The 9,134-nt window shown below is 49.1% G+C and overlaps 1 protein-coding gene and 1 non-coding gene across 2 annotated transcripts; both read left to right on the forward strand.

Annotated features, from left to right (window-relative positions):
• Window positions 1-343: 343 nt before the first annotated feature.
• TRNAW-CCA lies at window positions 344-415 on the forward strand. The gene has a single exon. It is a non-coding gene; the product is annotated as a tRNA-Trp (tRNA).
• A 2,315-nt stretch (window positions 416-2,730) lies between these two features.
• LOC102401839 (polyadenylate-binding protein-interacting protein 1-like) lies at window positions 2,731-4,382 on the forward strand. The gene is given in 1 exon segment (XM_044944130.2): window positions 2,731-4,382. A coding segment is annotated over 1 exon segment (1,455 nt). The 5' UTR covers window positions 2,731-2,745; the 3' UTR covers window positions 4,201-4,382.
• The last annotated feature ends 4,752 nt before the right edge of the window (window positions 4,383-9,134 follow it).

Genomic DNA, 9,134 nt, shown 5'->3' on the forward strand with positions numbered 1-9,134 from the left:
CTCTCTCTCTCTCTTTTTTTGCAAAGTAATAGTAGGTTATAAAGATGAAAATTAAGGGAGTAATAGAGGACTTAAAAATAAAAAAAATTAAAAATTAAAGAATGATAGTAAAAATAGTAAAAACTATACCTAGGACTTTCTCTGGTGATGTGGGCAGTGTGGGGTCAGTTCATTTTTGGATAGTTCCTTGGTCCGGCTTATATTTCTCAAGATCTATAGGCCCCTTCCTATGTAGTTGGTACTAACTACAGGGTTTTAATCTATTGCCTCTGTCACTTCCAAGGAGGTTCCCTCTGTTTTAGCTTCTTCTGTTTGCTGGTCTCTTCAGTGTCTCATTTTTGCTTCCCTGGTGGCTCAGAGGTTAAAGCATCTGCTTCCAATGCAGGAGACCCAGGTTCGATCCCTGGGTCGGGAAGATCCCCTGGAGAAGGAAATGGTAACCCACTCCAGTATTCTTGCCTGAAGAATCCCATGGAAGGAGAAACCTGGTAGGCTACAGTCCGTGGGATCGCAAAGAGTCGGACACAACTGAGTGACTTCACTTTCACTTTCAGTGTCTAATTTCTACCCTGACACAAGGGGGCGGTGGTGGACACTTTTTTTGGCTCCATTGTTCAGTCGTGCTGTGGGGAGGGAGGGACGCTGCAAACAAATAACACTGGCATGTGCTCGCAGTGTCTCAGCCACACTGGGTTTGACCCTGCTCACGGGGTGTGTGCTTTCCCTGTCTACACTGCTCAGGCTCTAGGTTGCTCTGCCGGGAACTGTCTTGAAGCTGGCCCTGGGTTGTATGCACTTCCCGGGTCTAAGCTGCTCAGGTTCAGGCACTCAGGTACTCCTCAGAGGCACAGAATCGGTTGGTATGCCCTTCCCAGGTCCCAGCAGCTCAGATGACCAGGTGTTTGGCGAGCACCGTCGCTGCGACTTATCTCCTCTCCTGTCCCTGCAGCTCGGTTTTCTGGGTGTACACCTGGCACACCTTCTCAGGCAGATGTCTATCATCCCGAATCCCAAGAAGTCTTAGCAACAAAGCCTGCTTGCGGTTTGGTAGATAATGCCCCTCTGGGGCCACGATTGCCCGCTTCTGGGTCTGGCTGCCTGTCACTGAAGGGGGATGGTCTGCAGCCGGCTAGTTGTGTTCAGTCCTTTGTTCTGTGAGCGGGCCTGACGGTGTCTTAGGTTAGGGCTTTGCGCGTGGTAGCTATCCCGTGGTCTGGTTTGCTAGCCCAAGTTAGTTTGCTCAGATTGCCCTCAGGCATTCAGGCTCAGTCCTTACTCTAAGCAATGCAGCCGGCTCCTCCCTGCCCAGCCCCCGCTTGCTAGTGGTGGGTGCAGGGGTCTGGTTGCTTCTCCACTGGGGGAGTTACCACTGGGCAAGTAATCTGTGGGTTTTAATTATTTATTTATTTTTCCTCCCAGTTATGTTGCCCTCTGTGGTTCCAAGGCTCACCACAGACTCGGCAGTGAGAGTGTTTGGAAACTTCTGTCTTTTTTAAGACTCCCTTCCCAGGACAGAGCTCCGTCCCTAACTCTTTTGTCTCTCTTTTCGTCTTTTATATTTTTTCCTACCTGCTTTCGAAGACAATGGGCTGCTTTTCTGGGTGCCTGATGTCCTCTGCCGGCATTCAGAAGTTGTTTTGTGGAATTTACTCAGCATTCAAATGTTATTTTGATGAATTTGTGGGGGAGAAAGTGGTATCCCCGTACTATTCCTCTGCCATCTTAGGACCACCCCCCAATGTTTAATTTTAAATAATTTTTTTTATGTGTGTGCTTTGCCAGAAAGAGAGACATAAGCAAAAAATCAAAATGTTCACCACTCTTATTAGTCTTGTCCTCATGTATTTTCATTTGGAAGATACACAGGTCCATGAAATCCCCAGATCTGAACACTGTGCTAAGAAGTGACCTTTAACGTGCGTCTTTGAGAGCCTGTGGAGCTTCTACAGAGAAAGCTCCCAGTGTCCACCTGGCAGTGCAGTGCTCAGCTCCTGGCCCCAGTGTGGAGAGAAAGACAGGGTCTCTGTGCTAGAAGCGAGTGCTGCTGAGACTCAGACAGGTCTGTGAATGCAGGAGTCTGGATTCCAGCTCAGAGACAAGTGGAGAACAAGGGATCCTTAGTCTTTGAGTCTTTATAGGACGGTAGGAATTGGGCATAGAGACTGAGAGAAAAATGATGATCAGGAAGGTAACTTGCATCTTGTCTTCCTTAGAGTGTGTGTGTGTGTTAGTCATTTAATCGTGTCTGACTCTTTGCGACCCTATGGACTGTAGCCTGCCGACGCTCCTCCGTCCATGGGATTCTCCAGGCAAATATACTGGAGTGGATTGCCATTCTCTTCTCCACTTCCTTAGATTACAGGGATCCAGCCCAGCTTCCTGCTATTTATCATATTGGCCACTAGAGGGTGCGGTGCAGGAGATTGTCTCCTGGAGCAACACTTCCTCCGGTCTCCTCTAAGTGTCAATAACGGAACTGGGTGGGGGCGGCGGCGGCGGCGGCGGGGGGGTGCGGGGAGGAGAATCGGAAAGCTGAGGCAGGCCGCGGGGGCGGGCGCTCAGAAGCGGCGGATTCGCGGGTGTTTTAGCTGCCGTCCGCTCTGCCCGCCCGAAGCGCTGAGGATCCTAGAGGGGACACCCCGTCCTGCTCCTACATGAGGCCTGAGTGAGCGCCGCGTCGAGAGCTCCTCTCCCGAGCGCAGCAGCAGCGGCCCCCGGAGGAGGAGGAGGAGGAGGAGGAGGAGCATGTCGGACGGTTTCGACCGGGCCCCAGGTGCTGGTCTGGGCCGGAGCCAGGGCCTGGGCCGCGGAGGGGGCGGGCCTGAGGGCGCTGGTTTCCCGAAAAGAGCGGGGCCTGCTGAGCGGCCGCGGCATCAGCCGCTGCCGCCGCCGCCGCCGCCTCAACCCAAAGCTCCGGACTTCCTGCAGCCGCCGCCGCTGTGCCAGACCAGGACGGCCCCGCCGCCAGGGGCCCAGTGCGAGGTCCCCGCCGGCCCCCAGCGGCCTGCCCGGCCCGGGGCGCTCCCGGAACAAACGAGGCCCCTGAGAGCTCCATCTAGTTCGCCGGATAACATCCCACAGCAGAATTCGGAGTCAGCAATGGCTAAACCCCAGGTGGTTGTAGCTCCTGTATTAATGTCTAAGCTGTCTGTAAACGCCCCTGAATTCTACCCATCAAGTTATTCTAATTATACAGAATCCTATGAGGACGGCTGTGAGGATTATCCTACTTTATCAGAATATGTTCAGGATTTTTTGAATCATCTTATAGAACAGCCTGGCAGTTTTGAAACTGAAATTGGACAGTTTGCAGAGACCCTGAATAGCTGGGTTACAACAGATGATGCTTTGCAAGAACTTGTGGAACTCATCTATCAACAGGCCACATCTATCCGCAATTTCTCTTACACGGGAGCGCGCATCTGTAACTACCTGTGCCATCATCTGACAGTTAACCCACAAAGTGGCAACTTCCGCCAACTGCTACTTCAAAGATGTCGGACTGAATATGAAGTTAAAGATCAAGCTGCAAAAGGGGATGAAGTGACTCGAAAACGATTCCATGCATTTGTACTCTTTCTGGGAGAACTCTATCTTAACCTGGAGATTAAAGGGACAAATGGACAGGTTGCAAGGGCAGACATTCTTCAGACCGGTCTTCGGGAGTTGCTGAATGCCCTCTTCTCTAATCCTATAGATGACAACTTAATTTGTGCAGTAAAATTACTGAAGTTGACAGGGTCAGTTTTAGAAGATGGCTGGAAGGAAAAAGGAAAGACTGACATGGAAGAAATTATTCAGAGAATTGAAAATGTTGTCCTAGATGCAAATTGCAGCAGAGATGTAAAACAGATGCTTTTGAAGCTTGTAGAACTCCGGTCAAATAACTGGGGTAGAGTCCATGCAGCTTCAGCATAGAGGGAAGCAACACCTGAAAATGATCCTAATTATTTTATGAATGAGCCAACATTTTATACATCTGATGGTGTTCCTTTCACTGCAGCTGATCCAGATTACCAAGAGAAATATCAAGAGTTACTTGTAAGAGAAGACTTTTTTCCAGATTATGAAGAAAATGGAACAGATTTATCAGGGGGTGGTGATCCGTACTTGGATGATATTGATGATGAGATGGACCCAGAGATAGAAGAAGCTTATGAAAAGTTTTGTTTGGAATCAGAGCGTAAGCAAAAACAGTAAAGTTAAATTTCAGCATATCCGTTTTATAAAGCAGTTCAGGTTATGGTGATTTAGCAGAATACAGGAAAGCAAAAAAATGTGTCACACTTATACCAAATTAAGGATGTTGAGTTATGTTACTAATGTTTGCAACTTTAATTTTGTTTAACACTCTCTGCCAAAATAAACTTTATTCCCTATAACTTAAAAACAAACAAACAAACAAAAAAAACAAAAAAATGGAACTGGGCTGGGCGGCCCCAGGGTTCTTGTGTCTCTGAGGCAGAGGGGATGTCTGAGCTGCAGAGAGGCCACTTCATGCTGCAGACTTGAGATGTCGTGAGCTAATGTCTGATTTCTGGTGTCTGGTGGGATCTAACCTGTAGCAGTAGGGTGTTGGTTGAGGCATGTCCCGGGTCCCAGCTGTGTGCCTCTGTGTGACCCTCAGAGTGGCCTTCAGAGGCCTGTGTTAAGAACCGTGTCCCCTCCCAATCTCTCCCCAGTTCAGTGGGCTTGCTCTTGCAATTTTCAGAGGAAGTTGAATGGTTTGTTTTTGTGCCCAGGACTCCTGTCTTCCCAGTCTTCCTCCCCACAACAAGCATTGAGCCTGTGCTATGGAGTCCAGGAGCTGTAAGTACTGAGCCCATGTGCTGCAATTACTGAAGCCCGTGCACCCTAGAGCCCATACTCCACAACAAGAGAGGCCACCACAGTGAGAAGCCCGAGCGCTGCAACTAGAGAGTAGCCCCTGCTCACAGCTACTAGAGAAAAGCCTAAGCAGCAATGAAGACCAGCCCTCTCTTCATCAAAGAGAAAAACAGAAACAAAAAAACTTGGAATGTTTTGTCCTCCCATTCTTTTAGAATTGTCTGCAATTTCTTTAAAATTTAGGCTAGCACAGAAAGTTCTTCATTTAATACCTCTATTAGCCTGTTGGCCTGCTCTCACCACTTCCTACCTTATACCTCCTGTTTCAGCCGCATTAAACTGCTGACACTTCCTGGCAGGTGGACTATGCTGTATCATTTTATTTCCATGCCTGAGGGCATGCTACACTTCTTCCTTTGCATTCTCTTTTCTTTCTACTGTAGAGTCATGCCCATTCTCTCACGATTAGCTAAGGGGTCACTAGGACGAGGAGGCCTTCTCTGAGTGACCACTGACATCCTTTCCCCAGACAATCCCCTGTCCCCAGGCTGGCCAGTCCAGTCTCATCTCAGATCCTCTCATTTTTTCTCCTCAGTTTGTCTTTCTTTTTAAATTTATTCTTCTCAACCTATATAAACTCTTGGGGGAATGTATGATTTCTTTGAGAGCCCAGTGCCCAGGGCAGGGCCCAGAAGAAGCATGAGGTCATGTGGAGGGAGGGATGCAATAAGCCTGTGGTGGACGCTGGGCCAGTGGGATGCTGGACCCCGCAGGGCCTTACATCCCAGGCAGTGAGGCTTTGCTCCAGTGGAGGAATGGGGTTGGGGTGGGAGCAAGGAGAGCCTGGGCTTTGTGTCAAACCAGTAGTAAGAATAAAGCTCTGTGTATTATCTAGCTGCGGTGAATACTTTGGTTATGACATGGAAAGAGAAATGGACCTGTCATTTTTCTCTCCATCTCTACCCAGAAGCTACAAGAAAATGAGAGCGAGGTGCTGCAGTGCGTGTGGTGGGTGATGAAGTGTTGACACTGAGCCCAGAAAGACAGTAAGGTCTATGTCCACTGAGAGGTTTTTTTTTTTTTTTAATTTTGCTTATTTATTTATTTTTGGGTCTCTGTTGCTGAGTGAGGGCTTTCTCTAGTTGCAGTGAGTGGGGGCTCCTCTCTAGTTGTGGAGCGCCTGTTTCCCATCACAGTGGCTCCTCCTGTTGTGAAGCGTGAGCTCTAGGGCACGGGGGCTTCTGTGGTTGTGGCACATGGGCTTAGTTGCCCCGTGGCATGTAAAATCTTCCTGAACCAGGGACTGAACCCGTGTCCCCTGCATTGGTAGGTGGATTCGTAACCACTGGACCACCAGGGAAGTCCCACTAGGAGATTTTTAAAAATTGTGATAAAGTTTAGATAGCTTAACAATCGCTATTTTATCACTTTAAGTGTACAGTTAAGTAGCATCGTCTACATAGTTTTGTGCAGCTATCATCACGATTTCCCATACTTTTTCATCACCTCAGACAGAAACTCTGTACTCATCCACAATAACTTCATATTCCTCTCCTCCCCCAGTCCCTGGTAAATTCTATTCTACTTTATGTCTCGATGACTCTTCTAAGTATCTCATATATATGGAATAATGCAATATTTGGAGAAGGAAATCGCAACCCACTCCAGTATTCTTGCCTGGAGAATTCCATGGACAGAAGAACCTGGCAGGCTATGTAGTCCATGGGGTCACAAAGAATTGGACATGACTGAATGATTAATACTTGCTTTTAATGTCTCAGTTTACTTCATGTTTTCAAGGCTTATCCATGTAGCAGTGTCAGAACCTCATTCCTTTTTAAAAATAATTTATTTACTTTTGATTGCACTGGGTCTCTGTTGCTGCGCACACTTTCTCTGGTTGTGGCAAGTGGGCCTACTCTTCACTGCAGTGGCTTCTTTTGTTGTGGAGCACAGGCTCTGGGTGTATGGGCTTCAGTAGTTGTGGTGCATGGGCCTAGTTGCTCTGTGGTATGTGGAATCTTGATGCTTTTGAACTGTGGGGTTGGAGAAGACTCTTGAGAGTCCCTTGGACAGCAAGGAGATCCAACCAGTCAATCCCAAAGAAAATCAACCCTGACTATTCATTGAAAGACTGATACTGAAGCTGAAGCTCCTATACTTTGGCCACCTGATGTGAAGAGCTGACTCACTGGAAAAGACCCTGATGCTGGGAAAGATTGAGGGCAGGAGAAGAAGCGGGCAACAGAGGACGAGGATGGTTAGATGGCATCATCAGCTCAATGGACATGAGTCTGAGCAAACTGTGGGAGATAGTGAAGGACAGGAAAGCCTGGTGTGCTGCAGTCCATGGGATCACAAAGAGTCAGACAAAACTTAGTGACTGAACAACAACAACAACATATGGAATCTTCCCAGACCAGGGATTGAACCTGTGTCCCCTATATTGGCAGGTGGATTCTTATCCAAAGTACTACCAGGGAAGTCCTCCTTCTTATCCATTGTATGTATATACCACAGCTTGTTTATCCACTCATCTGTTGGTGGGTTCTTGGGTTGTTACCTTCTTTTGGCTGTTGTGAATAATGCTGCAGTGAACACTGGTGTACAAGCATGTAAGTTTCTGTTTCAATTGCCTTGGGTATATATCTAGGAGTGGAATTGCTGGGTTTCAATGTTTAAATTGTTGAGGAATATCATTGGAAGTTTTGATAGTTCTGTGCTCTGCCTCAGTCATGGGGCATGGTCTTCTGAACTCAGGGAAACTCTTGTGCCAGTAGGGACACTCAGTGATAAGACTCAGTAGAGGAACCCTTTGGCCATGTTTCTGGTTCGCTGGATCATTTTGACTGTGGGCCTGAGATGGACCCTGTGCTCTCAGACAGGGGGTCTCTGACTGGTTCCCTCTGCAGATGGCCTGTATCACCACCACACTGAGAATGGTGTCATCTACCAGACCTTCTGTGACATGACCTCTGGGGGTGGTGGCTGCACCCTGGTGGCCAGTATGCATGAGAACCGCATGCTTGGGAAATGCATGTTGGGCAATCACTGGTCCAGTCAGCAGGGCAACAGGGCTGACTACCCAGAGAGTGACAGCAACTAAGCCAATTACAACACGTTTGGGTCTGCAGAGGTGGCCACTAGCGATGACTACAAGGTGGGTGGCACTGAGCACCCAGGTGGAAAGGATGGGGAGAGGGGTGTGGCTGGAGCAGAGCATGTGGAAGGGAGGGTGGGAGACGGGGATGTGGAGGTAGGGCTGGAGAAGAAGATAGACAGAAATCCATGTCTTGAACCACAACTTCTTCCCACCAAGGCTGTTTGGGTGGTGGGGTCTCATTATCTACTGGAGGAGGGTGGGTATCTGTGACTGCTGCCACCTGCTTCCCTGGAGCCCTGAGCTCTCAGCTCAAGTGAGGGCTGTGTGTGTGGGTCTTTGGCTGGTGGCACCTCCTGGGCTGGTCAGGCTGAGTGTGCGCCCCTCTGCAGAACCCTGGTTACTATGACATCCAGGCCCAGGACCTGGGCATCTGGCACGTGCCCAACAAGTCCCCCCTGCAACACTGGAGGAATAGCTCTCTGCTGAGGTACCACACCAACACTGGCTTCTTCCAGAGACTGGGGCATAATCTGTTTGGACTCTACCAGGCACATGGCGCTGCTGGATGGGGGTGGTTTCCTGAGTGTAGAGACTGAGGAAGTGACTAAGGCTGGGCATGTGGTCCTATGGTCCGTGCTCCCCTGACCTAGATTCTCTGATGGCTCCTGTCCTGCTTCTCTCTGAAGTTCTGAGCCAGGCAAGGGAAGAGACCTGTGAGAGAGGAGCATTTAGTGGAGGCTGGGGGTTGGGGAGAGAGAGAGTACGCCAAGGATGAGTAAGAGCATATATGGTGCCCTAGGCTGTTGGGCAATGGCAGCCCACTCCAGTACTCTTGACTGGAGACTCCCATGGACGGAGGAGCTTAGGCTGCAGTCCATGGGGTCTCAAAGAGTCGGACACGACTGAGCGACTTCACTTTCACTTTCCACTTTCATGCATTGGAGAAGGAAATGGCAGCCCACTCCAGCGTTCTTGCCTGGAGAATCCCAGGGACAGAGGAGCCTAGTAGGCTGCCGTCTATGGGGTCACACAGAGTTGGACACGACTGAAGCGACTTAGCAGCAGCAATAGCAGCAGGCTATTGGGAATGCAGAGCTACTAAGTGACTGAATCCAGGAAAATGGAAAGATCTTACTTTGACTGGTCTTGAAATGGTATCAGTTACTGAACAAGCACTGTTTCCCCTTTTCCCTCAAAGAATGGC

The sequence above is a fragment of the Bubalus bubalis genome, chromosome 6, assembly GCF_019923935.1.
Source record: "Bubalus bubalis isolate 160015118507 breed Murrah chromosome 6, NDDB_SH_1, whole genome shotgun sequence".
NCBI lineage: Eukaryota > Metazoa > Chordata > Mammalia > Artiodactyla > Bovidae > Bubalus > Bubalus bubalis.